Source organism: Acanthopagrus latus, chromosome 7, assembly GCF_904848185.1.
Source record: "Acanthopagrus latus isolate v.2019 chromosome 7, fAcaLat1.1, whole genome shotgun sequence".
Taxonomy (NCBI): Eukaryota; Metazoa; Chordata; class Actinopteri; order Spariformes; family Sparidae; genus Acanthopagrus; species Acanthopagrus latus.
The window spans coordinates 22,937,603-22,955,519 of NC_051045.1; the positions used below are offsets into that span (position 1 = coordinate 22,937,603).

Below are 17,917 nucleotides of genomic sequence, written 5' to 3' on the forward strand. Positions count from 1 at the left end.
GAGAGGGCACCTCACCACATGTCCACTGGAACCTAAAGGCCACTTTATAATGTATCTCCCATGGGTGCATCCAAGATGGCTCTTTCACAGCATTCTTTTCTCAGCCCCCCCCCCCCCTCCCAACACACACACATCTGATCTGATGTGAACATGTCAGGTAAAACATCTGGACACTATAAATGTTCCGACCCAACCAGCTGGTAAAACCAGTCAAACCTGGGTAGGAATGTCAAGATCAAACGTATCCTGTAGCCCAACCAATCACGGTCAGTGAGCGATGTAACAGCTGTGAAAGAGAAACCTTTTTTAATGTGGCACTGTTTCAGAACCATGGACAGCATCTACAGGCCCACATGTTGTAATATACACTCTCTGAATTACTGTGAAAACCGCAAAAAACATTTTACATGCATGTCACACTTAGAGCTAAAATAGAAAAATGGTGACAAAACTACCAATAACCAGCCTCATGTTAGTCTACATGAGGTGTTGTTTGCTGCCGCTGGTTTGAAAACATCTGCTGTCGTCACCCACAGGCACGCTGCTAGTGTTACTTAATTTTCGACCTCCCCCAGCGAAGGCTGCACCCAAGCTGGGCACCAGTGTAGAAGGATCTAATTAAAATCCACAGGGGGTAGAGTGGGGGTAATGTAAACATTTAATGGTAAAAGGACTTGAAACCTGTGCGTCACAATTATGAGTGCAGCTAAGAACTCAAAGATGGATGAGTGTTAAGTGCATTTATCATTTCTAAAAGTGCTCAGCCACACACTTCTGACAAAGACTAGCAAAGCAACCAAGATGAAGGAGCTCTCCCCTTTCCTTCAGTGTAATATAAAGGTTCGTGTGCATGTAAAAGATCTTGAAAGTTAAAAAGGTCACAGAGTCACATATTTGCATAATTAATGCCTCGCAGCTAGTTTGGCATGTACAAATTGGTTTAGCACAGCTGCTCTGTTGGTGTCAGTGTGGTGCTGGTTCAGGCATGTGTGAGCTGACCAATCAGAGCAGACTGGGTGTTCATGATGGTTGGGGGGGGACCTTAAAGACACAGGAAATTAAACAGAGGGAAAATATAGCGCCGCAGCACTGGACAGTTTGAGAAACTTGTGTGTTTTTTGAGTACTAAAACATGCAAACCTATATTAACTCAAAATAGAAAGCTTGATCCTGAAAATGAGCGTAACAAACACTCCTTTAACCACAATAAAGTTATTATTAACAAGCCCCGGGGCCAAGGGCCTCAGGTAACAAATGACCCTGTTTCTAGAAATATATGTACATTGCTGTTAACTTGGCAGGTGCAAATATCTGGAAAACTTAAATACATGGATTCAACACTGTCTACATGGCTTGATACCATTAGCAGTGGGCCAGAAAATTAGATGAACTGCCCCATTAAAGTCTTCTTTCATGTGTACCTACAGTACTTTTGTCTGTCTCCTGTGTTAACATCCCAACATGTAATATTTGGTAAATAATTGTAAAATTGGGAGGGCATTTATTCCACTTAATCACAGCTGTAAACCTTAATGTAGGCCTATCAGCTGTTAAGTTTGTTGGTTGTGCCAAATCTGGTTTTCATTATTAAAAGGATCTCGTACTGTACTATTATATTTCCTTTAACTGGACACTAGCACGGGAAAAGAGCGGCCTAACCCTCCCTCATGTCAAAGAAACTGTGAGTCTAAAAAGAGTATCAGTCTTAAATAAAACATTGTGAAATGAGCTGACTTTCTTTGACATGGTGTACTATTTTCCTATAGCGTAATGTTTCGATGTTGGACTTACTCACATACCAACACACACAAACATACTGTACATGTGCTCAGATATAGTATAAATGATTTGTTGTCCACGCCTGGCTGACCGCTCTTCGTTTCCACTCAGGTGACTGACGCTGATTGCTTCACATGAACGAATGCTCACACAGCCTCCAGGCCATTACATCTGTGCACACACAGTGTCATCACTGACTGAGGTCTATAGTTAACCACACGCCAACTAACATCTGCAGATGTATGCCCTGTTTCTTTCATGCCAGCTGCTTTCATACAACCCTGTATTATGTTTCCACTTTTAGGATATTAAATTGTATTACCGCTTCCCTTCTGTTCTCTGATGCAGTTTTCTGTCTCGAGGCTGTGTTTTTTTGTCCCAGTGTGTCTGCTGGTCTTTTTACATTGCAAACATCCTGTTTATTGCTTCTCAGCCCACTCCTCCCCCACATTATTTTCACCAACTGTGTGGAGTCATCAGAAGGAGTTGGTGGTGGTGAGTAGATTTTCTAAGAGTCGACGAGAGCAGGAGGTGGAGGGATTTTCAGAGGCAAAATTTCTTTCAAGATCGTAACTCAGCCTCCTACTTTGTCCTGAGTCACAGTCTGCTATATGAAATGACTCAGAGCCTTTTAGCTTGTCATAATTATCAGATAGACATATAGATAAACGGATAGATAGATAGATAGATAGATAGATAGATAGATAGATAGATAGATAGATAGATAGATAGATAGATAGACTGATTGATAGATAGATAGATACGCCTTGTTTTCATTGAATAAAACTGCCGCTGCCATCGTCCCAATAGCATCGCTTTTTTAAGCGCCTCTGCAGTTTGGTCCATGCCCCTTTCCGTACGTATTGACGTACACGTACATACGTATGCGGAAACTCAGTTGTAAACAAAAACGGACAATCACTATCTTTCTCTTTTGAGCCAAAAAATTAAAAAGAACGAAACATAAACATATCTTTTGGAAGAGAACGCGTTAAAGGTAAGAATCAGTATATTATCGGCGTCAAGTTCTTTAATAGTTTACTGTGTTGTGAGTGCTACAAACGGGAAGATATGATTTGTTATGTAACGAGGGTTAATACCCAGCCGCTGGATGCTAGCTAGCTAGCTGTCGAACTTCATGTTAGCTAGCAGCTAAAAGACCTGACGCCGATAATACCCTGTTTGTGTCAGCTAAAACGTAACGTTACTCAGTAATGGTACTAGTAAGTTTAAAATTACTAGTTTACATCAGTAATTCTAAGTAGTCAGCTAAAGCTAGTCAGTAAATTAAACTTAACGAATTGCTATTCAATGTTAGCCTCAGAAAAACGTTGAACGTGAAGAATATTAAATAAGTAAAACAGTTTGTCTCGCCATCGGCCATATGGCATTTTATTTAAAACGGCACATCCGAAAACTGTAATAGAATCCGGCAAAAGGCTAGTAATGTCGTGTCATGACTGTTGGAAGCAGTCTTCTATTTGATAAACATTTGCACCAAACACCACTTCACTAAATGGGGGCTCAAATAGCTGTAGTATTTAAGTTTGGCTAACAAGTCACTCATACAGTATGCATTCATCAAAACAGAGAGTGGCAGTTAGCAGTGTTAATCAAACCTATGATTATACTGGAACTTATGGTTGCTTACTATATTATTTATATGTGGAATTTACACTAGAAAATCAGACAAAATATCTTGCGTATAGCTTTCTAGCTACTCTCCATATTTGTAAAATTATCTAAGAAGAAAAATAAATGATATAGTGTCAAATTTCCTGATGGAGTTTGCCATAACGCCCTCTACATCAAAATTAGACTATCGTAGCATGTACAGTATATCTCTTGCAGATTACTGCTTCAGAGAAGACTAACTGACTGAAATGACAACATTAGTATGTTGTGATACTAAGAAAACAACATGCCTTATAATATATATGCAATGAAAACTTGCCCCCCCTGTCTTTTTCAATAGGTTCCAGATGCGTGGCAGTGGTTGATGCAAGCACTAGCTCATTACTATAAGAAGACATATTTTGGTGTTGTTGGCCCGCAGAAACGGCTGTAGCCAACATGTCAAGAAAACAGACGCCCAAACCGGTGCGGAGCAACAAAAAAAGTGAACTGGAACGCAAGAGGGATGAGCGGGCAGCGCGCAGGGCCATTGTGAAGGACCGCAAGAACAGGCCTCAGGATTGCGATGAAGGAGCAGAGTTTGTTAGTTTCTCCAATCAGCTCCAGGCTCTGGGGCTCAAGCTGAGAGAGGTCCCCGGAGATGGGTAAGAGCCAGAAAAAGACTGTGGCGTCACGCTTTGTCTTACTCCATGTTGTTCTCCACCGTTTTACTGATACTGAAACACGTCTCTTAAATTGTGTTACATACATAAAGCTTATTTTCAAGCTGGAGACAGCTTTCTTACCATGAGGATACCTTGATGGATCAACATAATCTCTTAGAACACTTTGTCTACTTCTCCCGAGCTCACAGGCAATGACAGCGTACAGTTAACTAAACTGCAAGGTATTTGTAGCTGCATGTCTGCTGCTTATTATCGGTAAATGTCACAAGAGCTATAATTTGACAGGCCTCATCTTTGTTGAAACATAATTTGACTTTCATCAGCTGACAACAGCACTGTGCCATTTAAGATAAGAAAACAGCAAGGGAAATGTCTTTACGTCACTCTAGCTTCATGAAAAATCCCAATGGGACCTTAATTAACAACTATACAGTCTTGCATCTATCAGTCATGCTAACTACTGTACAGAAGGTCAGGGAGTCTCTTGATTTGCAGGACTTAAGTCATTGTTATTGGCAAGCACCCAGAAAAGTAATTCTAATGCCCACTCTTACGAATCTTAATTTAAACATAACATAACCTTTCGGTCAGGCAAGAAACTTGAAACTGAGGCATTTAACCACAGGCAGCCATGTGTAGATATACTAGTCACTGTCTTTGTTCCTTGCAGGAACTGTCTGTTCAGAGCTCTGGGCGACCAGTTAGAGGGTCACTCCCGGGGTCACCTCCGGCTTCGGCAGGAGACGGTCCAGTATATGACGTCCCATCGACAAGACTTTGAGCCATTTGTTGAGGACGACGTGCCCTTCACACAGCATTGTAAGAAAATGACCCAGTGTGTGACACTGAGTAAATCAACAGATGAAATTAAATACTCTGATCAGATAAGACTCATTTATGTCTCATTCGCAATTGACTATTCTGTCATCTAGTGTACATAGGAAGTGCATCGATTTCAGTGGGAGACAAAATTGACCTGCAACTATGCAGTGACCCCTGGTGGCCACCTGCTTTGCTTGCAATGGAGTGAAAGGTGCAGTAGGTTGGCTGAGCTAACAGTTGGTGTGATGAAAAGAGGTGGACTCGGCCTGTTTACATTGAAACATGATTTGGTTTGTTTTTGGTGTGAACATGTTTTGGTTCTGACGTTCATAGCAGGGCTGTCACCAGAACTCCCGAAACAGAAAAATAACAAAAGTACATGAAATGAGGTAGTTTATGGGTTGACACTGAAACTAAAATGTGACCCTTGGTTCAGACTGTCAGGTGTGAAAAGGGCCAAAGTTTCCCAATCTTAGATTGGAACCCGTATATGCAGTTGAATGACAAAATCTAAGGGGCTGTTACTTACTTACAATAAAAACATTTCTCTGGGCACAATAATGTGGGGATTTTTGACAGACTTTTTTAATCTTTAATGGATGATTTGCCCTTTTCAGGCCTCTTAAAATGTCAAATATTTATAAAACAAGAGAAGAAAAGTCATTCACTGGTTAAACAGTTATGCACAGGTAGACATATACACCTGTTGATGAAGGGTTGTACACAGACATTGCTTTGTTTTAAGGTGCCGCAAGGTGAAAAGTTTGGGAATCACTGCTAGTTGCATTGACCTTGACTTCATTTAGAACAGCTAGTTGAAATGAAATATTTTGCTAGAATTACATTTGTAAACAATTTAAAAACTTTTGTATATATATTTGTGATGACACTATAGAAAGTTCTTGCAGAAATCTTCTCATCACATTACATTACATCACATCGTGAGTAATTATTTTTGCGCCTCTCTGCCCAGTGTCCAACCTCTCTCAACCCGGTACGTTTGCTGGCAATGACGCCATCGTGGCTTTTGCCCGTAGCCAACAGGTGAGAGTGGTCATCCATCAGCTCAACACGCCACTGTGGGAGGTAAGGACAGAGGAAGATTTTCAAATGACATCATGTCATCTAAGATGCTGTTATTATGTGGAATGCATCCCCCCTTATGGCACAACACTCAGCTTTATGTGGGCTGTTCTCATTGCAGATAAATGGTGCCGAGAAGCAGGTGTGCAGAGAGCTGCACATCGCCTACCGCTACGGCGATCATTATGACAGTGTGAGGCGGATTGGAGACAACTCTGAGAGTCCTGCCCAGCTCCGCATAGAGGTCTGAGACTGTATAGTGTACAATGGATCAGCATTTAGGAATAGTAATCCCTCAAATCATAAAGAAGCTGAGATGATTTAGTTAATTTCAGCCTGCCTCTTTAAATACAAGCTTTTGTTTTAATGTTCTTGTCCATGTATGTGTTCCTGTACAATTAAATTGATGACCGCTTTTGATTTCAGAGTACCCTTTACTGAACACAGATACATTAAAACAAGAGGCGGGAGTTTCACATGACACCGCAAAACAAATATGGTTACCTCTTTCACTGATATTTTCCCTCTATTTCTGTTCCCAGAATCTACAGAACTCACGAGGCCAGACGCGTGAATTTGGTGACGGTCAGCGAGACAGACAGAAAAATCCCTCTCCCACAGCCTCAGAGGAGGACAACGTGATCCTGAGCTCCATCAAGAACAGAGGAATCCAGGGTCAGAAGTCACACTTGACTTATTAGCTGCTGGAAGAATTAGTCTGTCAAAGAGAATCAACTTTATTACAGACGTCAGAACCATCAGGCGTTCAAGCTCGTCTATTCAGCTCAAATTTCCATGGATCTCATGAATACGTCAGCCTTTAATTAAGTAGACGGTTTGACATGAGCAGTAATGACCACATCACACTGACTGGTCACTTCATGTGTATATGCTTGTGTTTCCTCCCTCAGGTGATGAGGAGAACCTGCTCCAGCTGAGTGCGGCAACCATCAATGCTGAATGGCTTGTGGGCTCCATGCTGGGCCAGTCCTGCCAGGGCCAGTGTTCCTCAGGATCCTGCTCAACCTGCAGAGCCGCAGCCACGGACTGCAGTGAGCAGAAACAGCCAGCAGAGGGCAGCAATGTCCAAAAACCAAAGGTAGAGTCATTTTCTACAGTCTGTTTCTTTTGAACCTTTTCTTCCCTCATAAAATGGCCAGTCTTTATAATGTTACTTGGAGACTGACTGCAGTATTTTCACTCTTTATGTGGGGAAACAGACATGAGGTCAAAACAGACTTTAGTTAAATTGAGATTAAAGACCTTCTTTTTGTTTCCGTCATTCCCAGGTATCAACCAAGCAGAGGAAAGAGCAGCAGCGGCAAGAGAAGAAGAAGCGTCAGGAGGAGAGGCATCGGCAGAAGTTTCTCCAGAGCAAAGGGAGTCAGGACCAGAACCAGAACCTGCCAGAGGCTGTTACTCTAGTACCAGCCCTCAACACTCTCAGTATATAGACTGGAGCATGGCCAAAATAACCCTCTGCTTCTCTAGCTACCGGTGGCTGACGCTGTTCACAAAAATTTTGCACATAGTCAGATTTGATTCAGTCACAGTGGGTGACTTTCCTCAAGAGAACACTCTGCGGACGGTATAACGGTGCCTGCAAACTCGAGTGCGTGAGATGTGTGAAAGTTGTAAAAGATGAGAGAGTGAAAGAGCATGACTTTCAGTGTTTTAGCTGGGTTTCATTTTAGTTCAAAGGTAGGTGTATATAGAAACTCCTCCAATCTGTTCTGCCTACCACGCTACCTTAGCCCCTTTCTATGCTGGACATCTGGCTTTTCATGACAACCATGCAGATAAATCTCATGCAGCTGGGCTTTTTAAAATGCCACAGATTGAGTTTATATGGATCTCGGCTGTACAGCGCGCTTTGTTTGTTCGATCTGACCGACGAGGGAAGTGAAAAGAAGAGTGGTGGATGAATGATTGTGTTATGCACACTGTGTAAGGAATGTGGCAATAAATAATAATAAATGACAATTTTGTTTTTGTTTTTGTGTGCATCAGATGATATGTTGCATATTACCCAGGGGGATGTGTTTGTGACACATTTTTTCAAATTACAGAAGCATTATACATTTTCATCATTGGTAGTGTTAAAAGATATTAAATTCATTTCCGTTTTATTAATTTCCTTTGATGTAAATAAAATAATCTAATGCCACAAATAAAAAATTAAACAGAAACACTTTAGCACGAGGCCATACAAAACAAATATGGTTACCCCTGTCTGAATTATTCCCCTTTATGTCAGAGCCACTCGGGTGAAGCTCCAGCAGTTAATCTTTAAACATAACATGTTTACTGCAGTGTATGATGCATAAGCAGGACTGAGGATGAATACAGTCTGATTAGTGATTAGTTTTGCCATCCTGTATTGGATCCTGGAGAATTTAAAGTCACTGGATATGTGAGTATTTAAGTGGCTGTTATTCTAATTTGAGATATCTTGGCCTTACTCTTGAGCGAAAAATCTATAATTATTAGCTGTCTTTTGGTCAGGTTATTGGGATTTAAGTTAATGGCTTGTTGGTAATTTGTTAAATGGGGTTACAGCATTTCCACCTGAGAATACATACTGTGATTTCTGACAGACTTAGTTGAATGTGCCTGCAGTTGAAAATGAGAACCAGGGAAGAGAAATGAGTCAAAGCGTTTGACTGCAGCTTCCCATATTGGGAAGCTTCGAATAAATACAAATATAAGAACGGAACAGAATAACATGGCACAGATTTCAAATACCAAACAAAAGTTCTAACAGAAATGTAACATGCAATCTGACTAAAGTTGTGTTCAGAATAAACATCTGATATGGCAAAAATCCAATTAACACCAGTTAATATAAGAAATGTTCATTTTATTAAATCGGCATTAAAAAAAAAAAAAAGACATGAACAGAAGTCAAGGCAGGACTCACAGAGATAACTTTGTCCTTGACAAACTTATGTACACTTAATTATAAACACACCCTTCTTGGTAGGCAGACTCAAAATATGCAACCTACGTGCTGGTATGAATTACATTTTAAAGCGAGATTGTGTCACTTTTGCTGGTTCTTGGAGCATCAATGGATTGATGTTAGGTGCTTGTACTTGTAAGACAAGTTGAAAAACTGATGCTGTTGGGATTGCAGGACGGGTCTGTCAATGTCTCAAAGTATTAGGAATGAGACTCAAATCAACTTTACTTAAAAATGGCACAACAGTGGCACAAGAACAAAATAATCTTTAAGCCAGCACATTGATTCAGTAATATCCAGTAAACAGTACCCACCAATATCTCAAGTTAACTAACATTAGCTAGCATTGGCTACTGGTCACACCACTCCAAGTGAGGCTGTATCAATAAACCTGTCAGGCTGTTTAACTAAGCAAAGATGTCCTATTGCTTATGAATTCAACTATCCATTTGTAAGAAGATGAATCTGTTTTATTGCAATCTGTACATAATCTCGCTTTAAACATCTGTATACTGAAAAAACCTGCTTAATGTGTTATTCCTGCACTGTTTTTACAGCAGAATAAGAGGACTGCAATCTGTAGAAATGTGTGTTCTTACTGAGGTTTCAGTGCAACTCATTCCGAATGTCAAAGTAATTTGGTGATGCAGAACATACGCAGTTGCACATTAAATCTCCTCCTGACAGGTTTCTTTCCCTCCTCATGTTGCTTGTTGCCAGTCAAACAAGATGACATCTCAGTTTGTAGATCAGTGATATGAGGGCGACAGCTGCTGCGCTCTAGAAGTCCTGTCGGATGTTCTCCTTGTTTTCATCCCCCTGCTGTTGTCTGAGCTGAGTTATTTCATTCTCCAGCTGGACGATGGCCCGCTCAATCTCATAGTTCTTACTGACCAGAGACACCCAGCTGTTCAGGGACGGATACAGATGTTACAACACAGGAAGATCTAACCAACATATTCCCAGTGTGCAGTGATGTAAACATGTTAAATCTTCAAACAACATACTTTGATTCCAGCTCTCGCAGTTTGGCTCCTCCTGCCAGCTGATCGTTCTTACGCTGCCAGTTTAAATCTTGAATTTGCTTCCTAGGTAAAAACAAAATAAAAGACGGTGGTTAACATCAGAAAACTGGTTTGATAACTCTTTAAACCAACAAGAATGTACCAGTGATTGCTCACCTGAATTTCTGAAGTTCCTTTTGAGCCATCTCAATCATGAAGGCCAGGTTACTGAAGGAGGAAGACAACATGTTAGCAGTTAGAATGCAGTGAGCAGAGGGCAGAGATGGCTGCTGATGGTCACATACTCGTTGTAGACTTTCCATGCGTTGGTTCCATACTGCGACATGAGCTCCAGGTTCTCAATGCGGACTGCCTGGTGCTCAAGCTGGGCCATCGAGTTGTTCACGCACTCCTGCCACGCTGTGATGTCATTCTTCTGACCCGCTGAGGGCGCTGGCAGCTCATATCTCCGCAGGGAAAAAAAGTCAACATGATGTGATCATTGCACATATAACAACCTCATTTACCTCAATCTCATAATCCTCTAATAGGCTTGTGGAGTATAACATTTTGTAGAAGTAGGCCAGAACATTGTAAAAAACAAAAAAAAAGGGGTTTACTTCTAAGATATTTGGTCTGTGTGAGGACAACTGCAGGACATATTAAACAGGTAATCATCCCCCTGCACTGTGGAGAACCATCTTGTCATTGGCAACATCAGTGTGGTAACAGCCAGGTGACACCCTTCACCCACTGCAACTTCATTATCATTCAAGGTTCAACCCTTGCTTTTCTAACCTCCAAACTTTAATTAGTCCATCCTTGAGACCAAGTGGACCCATGTACCAAGAAGAAATGTCGTGTTCATGAAACATGAGGTTGCAGTGACCTTTAACCTTGTTCCACCAAAATCTAATCAGTTCATCCTTGAGTGTATATAGATATTTGTACCACATACAACATTCACAAGATGGCAGGTTTCAGTGATCTTTGACTTCCAAAATCTAATCAGTTCATCCTTGTGTGCAAGTGTGTGTTTGTGCCAAATCTGACAAAAATCACTCAAGGCCTTACTGAGATATCAGTTCATGAAGCGGGAGGTCGCTGTGACCTTTAACCTTTCACCTCCAAATCCTCATCAGTTTATCTCTGAGTTAGAGTGGACATTTGTGCAAAGGAAGAACAAATTTCCTCGAAGCGCTCTTGAGATATTGCATTCTCAAGAATTTATATATAATGCCTCCGTCCACCACAGAGGCAAAAAATAGAAAATAAAGAACATGGCAGGAAATCACCTTCATACACTGAAAGTGATGAGTAACACACACTTCCTCCTGATAGTGGAAACACTTTGTGAGTTCACATTTCACAATATCGATATCACACACACACACACACACACACACACACACACACACACACACACACACACACACACACACACACACACACACACACACACACACACACACACCTTTAGCTTAAATAATATGTTGATTAATCAGATGTGAATCAAAGTGTGTTTTTAAGTAATCATTACAATTACATTACTTCTGTGACTATATTACTATTTTCCAGTTTTGTTAGGACAACAGGACATTTGAAGATGTCCCACCGACACTTCTTGAGGGCATTTTTTGTTATTTGTTCACCTTATACCAATCAAATGATAAATTGAGAAAGTAATCTGTAGATTATTCGATAGAGAAAATGATAATGGTTGCCATTTTAATTCATCTTATTTGTGTGACATTACAGGATTTCTGGGTGTCTCGGTCTTGACACTCAGTTGCAACACACTGTGGTTTGCTTAGCTGCAGCACAAATTTGTAGGTGTATTTCGTAACTTCCCTAATTGGGTTATTCGGTTCAGGTTTACTTTACAAATAGTAATTTGACTTCCGGACCTTGAGCAATGAAGAGGTCATGACCTTCAACACCTTCAAACCCATCTATCATAATGATGTACCTCACTGAATAATATATATCAAAGCAACAGTGTGTAGCTTTTTTTTACCCTAAAATAACAATTTGCATTACCATTTGTCTTGTAATAGGGTGAATGGTGTTTCACACAGATACTCTGCATTATCGGCACAGCGAAGACTCGCCATTTCTCTGCCTTTAATTGTTCACAGTGAACCAAGCAGCTGTGGCATAATGCTGCTCCAGTGTGTCAATTCAAACAGGATACCAGTGCTGCGGATCCAAAAGAGGTGTGACGGTACACATGACTTTGAGATCTGAGTGGTTTTTGCCACATGTTTCTCCTGGTGTCCACCTGTTAATCTAAACATGCATCCGCCAACTGTTTATAATCATGTGGATGCTGTTATAATGTTTAGTGATTGAGATCCTGATCCATCATACATCCTGGAAAGTGACAAAGTTATGTTGTTCACTCTAAATGACATAATTACATAATCGTCATCATTATCATCATCATCTCTGACTGATTTGATTCATTCGATGTGATGTAAAGTTGTTGTTGAGAACTTGGGTTCATGACTGACACTCATTTGGTTTTTGATGTGGTTTCACATGTTGCTGAATTCAGTCCGTTAGGGGTTGAATCTTGGTTTTAGTTATAGACATGTTGATGTGTTTGAATTAGAAGTTGGGGTCAAAATGGGGATATGAATCTGTCCCGTACCAAACCGGAGAATCGCTCAGAGTTGATTTGCATAAGTTCACTCACACATAGTAGCATAAATATATCCAGAAATGAGTCTTACAATGACAGCTTGGTGATTAGAGAGCCAGGCTGAAAGTTCCCAAATATGCAAGTGGGGGATCAACTTATATGCAGATTGTTTATGGGGTTCTTTAGCCGTAGTTGACAAGTGTTTACCACCATGACTTGCTTACTTCTACATACAAGTTTTCAACACATAACATTATAATGACATAATAGGTTTTGTCAAATGAGGACAAATGCTAGTTCACATCCTGGGCATTGCCGAGGTGCCCCTGAACAAGGCACTGACCCCTAACACCACTTGCTGGGCACCGTAGCATGTGTGGCAGCCCCTTCACTCATCTCCTCTACACTGCATGTGTGTGTAATGTGAGTAGAAAAAACAATTTCCCAATTGGGATTATAATAGTATATTAACTTTTCTACAATTTGCATGACACTCTGTAGCTGTGTATGTATTTATGTGACAACAGAGGCCTGCAGGTCAGTGAGGTGTTCTGCTGCTCCACGTATGGTGCCCTAGGTACACAATTTTTAAGGGAACATGATCACTGCCTAAAAGTCAAGTGTTGAGCCAACTACTATTGAAACTAATGCCACTGAATACTATTGAAACTAATGCTGGTACATAGATGGTGCAGGATGTAAGTTTACCTCTTCATGCTCAGGAGGTCCATGGGCTGCCGAGCCGCCAACCGCTCAAATTCGTTTCTCATGATTTCTGTCTAAAGGGCAATAACAAACAAGAAATGCTGTTATCTCTGTCACACTGGGAGAAACTGTGAAGACGGTTTCAGAGGTGTGAGGGGTTAAGTCACCTCAAAGGCAGCAAAGTCCGGTGTGGGCAGGTAGCTCAGGTAGTTCTTGGTGGGTCGGTATCTTCTGGTCTCCTCCTCCACCAACGCTGCAGCCTGGAGGCCAAAAGATTATTCGGTGTTTACATGGAAAACACAGCTGCAACTGAGAAATTGGCTAAGAACGGCCGTATTTGCAGTTTTTTTTTTATGCAGTCATCTTGAGATCACAAGCAAATTATTTTCTTATCTCATGAAAACATGCTTTGTAATCTCAAGACAACAAATTAATCACCCCCATTCTAATGAGAAAACAAAGGTCAATTCTTCCCTTTAGTGTTAATCAGAGATCAGTGGTGCCATGCCGGCACACATAGATGGCCTCTTGACAACTGTAGAAACTGATTTAAACCAAAAGAATGCTGGATCAAGCAGCATTCATTATTGATCAACACAATAATCAAGAATGCAGTAATCATGGGCAGAAACTGGCCATGCAGGACCAATCAATAAGCACATACTGTTTAATAACCACAGCTCTCCGAGGATACGAACCCGACATGACATTGGGTCTAGTCAGCCTGATCAATGTTTGATCCCACCTAGTTTGCGATTTTTCATTCAGCTTCCTAATATTGACACATGCTGAGTGTCACAATTTATTATGATAATTCATACTGAGTAATATGGCTGTGACTTGAATTATTGCTTTATCTCAACAAATAAGAGAAGATATATAAACATGTTATCCTGTGAAAATTAGATTATGTTGGGATAACTAGATCAAAAAACTAATAGCAAGCACAGCCTCTGTGATGGTTTTGAAATCCATTGGTACGGGTGATTTTTGAACTAGCTATTACAGCAGGTATCAAGTTGAATTGGATAATAAGATCACCAAAACATTTTTTTATGCTTCCCCATAATCCTGTAGATTCAGATTCACACCCTACACAGTCAACTGTTTCCTGCCTTCTTTAACGGAAATTAACACTTCATTTAGTACTCAAAAGCTCAAGTATTAGTTTATATTTCATTGTGATACCCTGGAGTGTGTAGTTTAAACTGTCTTAATATCTATAGACAGACTGATGTGACATCCCTGAAGCAAAAATAAAGAAATTTACCAAACAACAAAGTATATAAAAGCATTTTTTTTCACTTTTCCAAATTGATCCACATAAGACATCCAAACACTTTTTTTTGTATATTTGTTGTAGCTCAGACCCAGATTTAAATGTTCACGTCTAGTCAAGTTATTAACCTCTATATGAACAACCATAATCAGAGGAGAAGACAGTGGTGACAAGCTGAACTGCACAAAGAGGGAGCTCCACTTGCGTCACAGTGAAATTGTTTCTATTTGGTAGTGAAATTGCAGCATATTGTGGTTCACCAAATCAATGGTCAGCTCTGAATGAATGTTTTTTGGATTGTGTGATGCAGTCACATCTGACGCGTACTCTACATATCTGTGTTTGTATCAGCACTGTAGAGATTGCTTTTCTTTGACCGACTCATACTGGTTGTGAAATCTGTTGGAGTTATCCAGTCTGCAGGAGGCTAACTGAAGTGATAGCATTATTATGTGTACCATAATGGGTTATAGTGACATAATATTAACCACATGAATTGTACCTGCCACATCAGCCTCACCTGCCTGTCAATATCAAACACATATATAACTTGAATCACTTACAAAGTGTGCCAGCATTCGAGTACGTAAAAGGTCTTGTTCTGTGAGGTGTTCTTTAGGAGCCAGTAACCACAGCCACATTCATCTCACAAAAACCTCAATGGATTTACATGTGGTTTGAGGTATCCTCTAAGGTGCCAACAATGGACGAGAAGATGTTTTGACATGACAGAGCAGGACAAACATGGGTGTGACCAATAATGCTCACTGAGTGATCATGTACAACCCCCTGGAAATATCCAACTTAAATGAAGTGCAGCCATCGTTACAGTTATGAATTCCACTTGTGCTTTTCCTGCTTTGCCAAGTCAAAATGTCGGAAATGTCTGTGAAAAGGGTCTATTGAACTAGAAGTGCATTACTTTCAATATCGCAATGAGAGCACCATTTCCTATAATCAATCAATTCAAGATGTCTGAACCACTGTGACACTTAATGGCCTATCTAACTATTACCCTGTATTTCCACCTTTCTGGAGGACAGGAGCATTCATTTTATGAACAGCTCATGTTGTTTGAATGTTTCTGACAAAAGGTTTGCAGCAAGCTAAAGCAACAGTATCTCACTTTTATAACCTTTAGTGTAGTTTTGTTAAAAATAAACTGGGATTTGTATTTATGACAGAGGTGTTATAATCAGAAACTGTATGGGGGCATCGAATAACACAAAATGTCAATTTCTACATAATGCTGCTTTAACTTGGGCCCCAACTATCTTATATTGGACACATATTACATTCATTTGGATTTCACTGTATTTCAAAGCAACATGTAGTAAGTGTATTCAAGCATAGAATAGATGAATAGATTCAGATCTCACCATACAATGCAAGTCATAATTAAGTGATAAGAGCTGAACAGCTTCCTCTCTTTGGTGAATGCAATGCACTTGCATTTAAATTAAACTGAACCATCATTAAAATGACTTTTTATTGTTCGTTACTGCGCTGTACCATATTGTTTAATTGTTGTAGTGAGGCAATACAAATATGGTGTATACTGAAAGAAGCAGCAGGGACTATTTAGAAAGCCTTTTTCATTCAAAGTGATACATTTCAGACCACAAGCCATTCCTGCTATTAAAGGCACTGAAAAACTATCAGATTAAATTTCCTGTGCCTGTTCGCAGGAAGTTATGATCTAAAGTGTAGTACCAAGCGCCGGCTGAACAATTCACTAAACAACTGAGCATGCTTAATGCTAGAATAACCAATTGTTGGCTAAATAAATGTTTAGTTTTTAATCTTAAAGCGTTTCATGAAAATACTAAAATCTTCATGGTGCCTTCACCACCTAACATTAGGTAAAGCATGCTTAGCTGTTAGCTAACACGCCGCGGTTAGCATATTCTCTCATAAAGTTTACTCACCGCTTCTCTGACACCTGCTGCGTCGTAACCTTGGTCAAAATATGGCAAAGCATCGACAAACACTTCACCAGCTACTGAAGCTGTTCCAGCCATTTATTTACCAGCCTATATGGTCGAATTAGTTTGAATTATGTCTCCCTCCGAAACAACAACCTTCCAGCTAACTAAAATCGTAGCTTCCGTTGTCGACCTTCAAAATAAAAGCCTACGACGGCCATGAGTTTTGTGAGTGACACCTTGTGGAGTGGAGTGCAACTGTTGCGTAATGAAGCCAAACAGTTCAGAGGTTAACATGAAATACCCAAATGAGAATGTAATTACACTGGTAAAGGTTTTTGATTTGTATTGTTTTACATTTTCTCATAGACCTATGAAAAACAAAGTTCTAAAATAGTGTATTTCTTGTTCTCGTTAGGTCCAGCTTTACAGGAATGGATCCTGTGATCCATCAGACACAAAGATATATGAAATAACCTATGCTAATAGCTCTCAATACCGTGACATTTCAACTTGAAGAGAAGACTATATAAGACTGATCAGCCCTACTTTGTTTGGTTAGTGGATGGATATTTTGAGTTTGATCATGTTGACCTGGACTGCTTAGCTATGTACCAGCATTAGTTTCAATAGTATTCAGTGGCATTAGTTTCAATAGTAGTTGGCTCAACACAAATTTGAAAGGAAAGATAGGTATGTTATGTACAGAGAAGTTGTCAGTCTTGCAAGAATGAGCCATACAAGTGCCTTTTCCTTCTCAAGCATCCTTTTAATAATGTATTCTTGCAGAAGCACACATAACTATTGACAGTCATTCTTTTCAGGGTAACTATCAGAGATGTACTAAAAATTTCAAAGTAATCTGAGGAGAGGAAACAACCCCTTGACATTTTGTCAAGAAGATCACAAGACTCCTTTTAAACCCATGCATCCTTGAGTACTCATGCACCTCACCACACCATTGTTGACATCACCATCAAAAGAGCAGAGTCTGCAAAGAACCACAGTGCCAGGGTACCATTTAGGACAAGGCCAATATTCACTCCAGCCTGTAAGCTCCTCAACCAGTCAGCTTTCATTATGCTAATTAATGTGTCTCTGGTTGGCTGCAATGTTTTTTTTTTCACTGTCAGCAGTCTCTTTAACTGGGCTCAGCTGTTGGACTGTTTTTCTGCCACTAATTCCATTACAACTCACACAACTGACAGAAAAGTCTGATTTAGCTGATGTGCAGATGTATTCAAACACCCGTTCATTTTGTACTAAACTAGTTTTGATTTCAAACTACATTTAAATGGGGTAATTTAATAGCAGGTGATGTACTTTGCTGACGAAAAAAAATTAGTCCAGATGCAGTCCAGCTGTGCTGACTACACACATAACCCTCCCTCACTCTCTCTCCTTCTGTCCTTGT

General features: G+C 40.2%; 2 protein-coding genes across 2 annotated transcripts; one reads left to right on the plus strand and one right to left on the minus strand.

Moving 5' to 3' along the window:
- The first annotated feature begins 2,619 nt into the window (after positions 1–2,619).
- otud3 (OTU deubiquitinase 3) lies at positions 2,620–7,978 on the plus strand. The gene is made up of 8 exons (XM_037104688.1): positions 2,620–2,776; positions 3,755–4,058; positions 4,750–4,898; positions 5,875–5,987; positions 6,106–6,228; positions 6,527–6,659; positions 6,896–7,083; positions 7,274–7,978. Exons 2-8 carry the CDS (start codon positions 3,853–3,855, stop codon positions 7,436–7,438), a joined length of 1,077 nt encoding a protein of 358 aa, XP_036960583.1. The 5' UTR covers positions 2,620–2,776; positions 3,755–3,852; the 3' UTR covers positions 7,439–7,978.
- An 845-nt stretch (positions 7,979–8,823) lies between these two features.
- bcas2 (BCAS2 pre-mRNA processing factor) lies at positions 8,824–16,701 on the minus strand. The gene is made up of 7 exons (XM_037104689.1): positions 16,507–16,701; positions 13,467–13,559; positions 13,303–13,373; positions 10,256–10,417; positions 10,128–10,178; positions 9,954–10,034; positions 8,824–9,853 (listed from the first exon to the last, which is right to left on the minus strand). The coding sequence occupies exons 1-7, from the start codon at positions 16,597–16,599 to the stop codon at positions 9,727–9,729; spliced, it is 678 nt and encodes a 225-aa protein (XP_036960584.1). The 5' UTR covers positions 16,600–16,701; the 3' UTR covers positions 8,824–9,726.
- Positions 16,702–17,917: the final 1,216 nt, after the last annotated feature.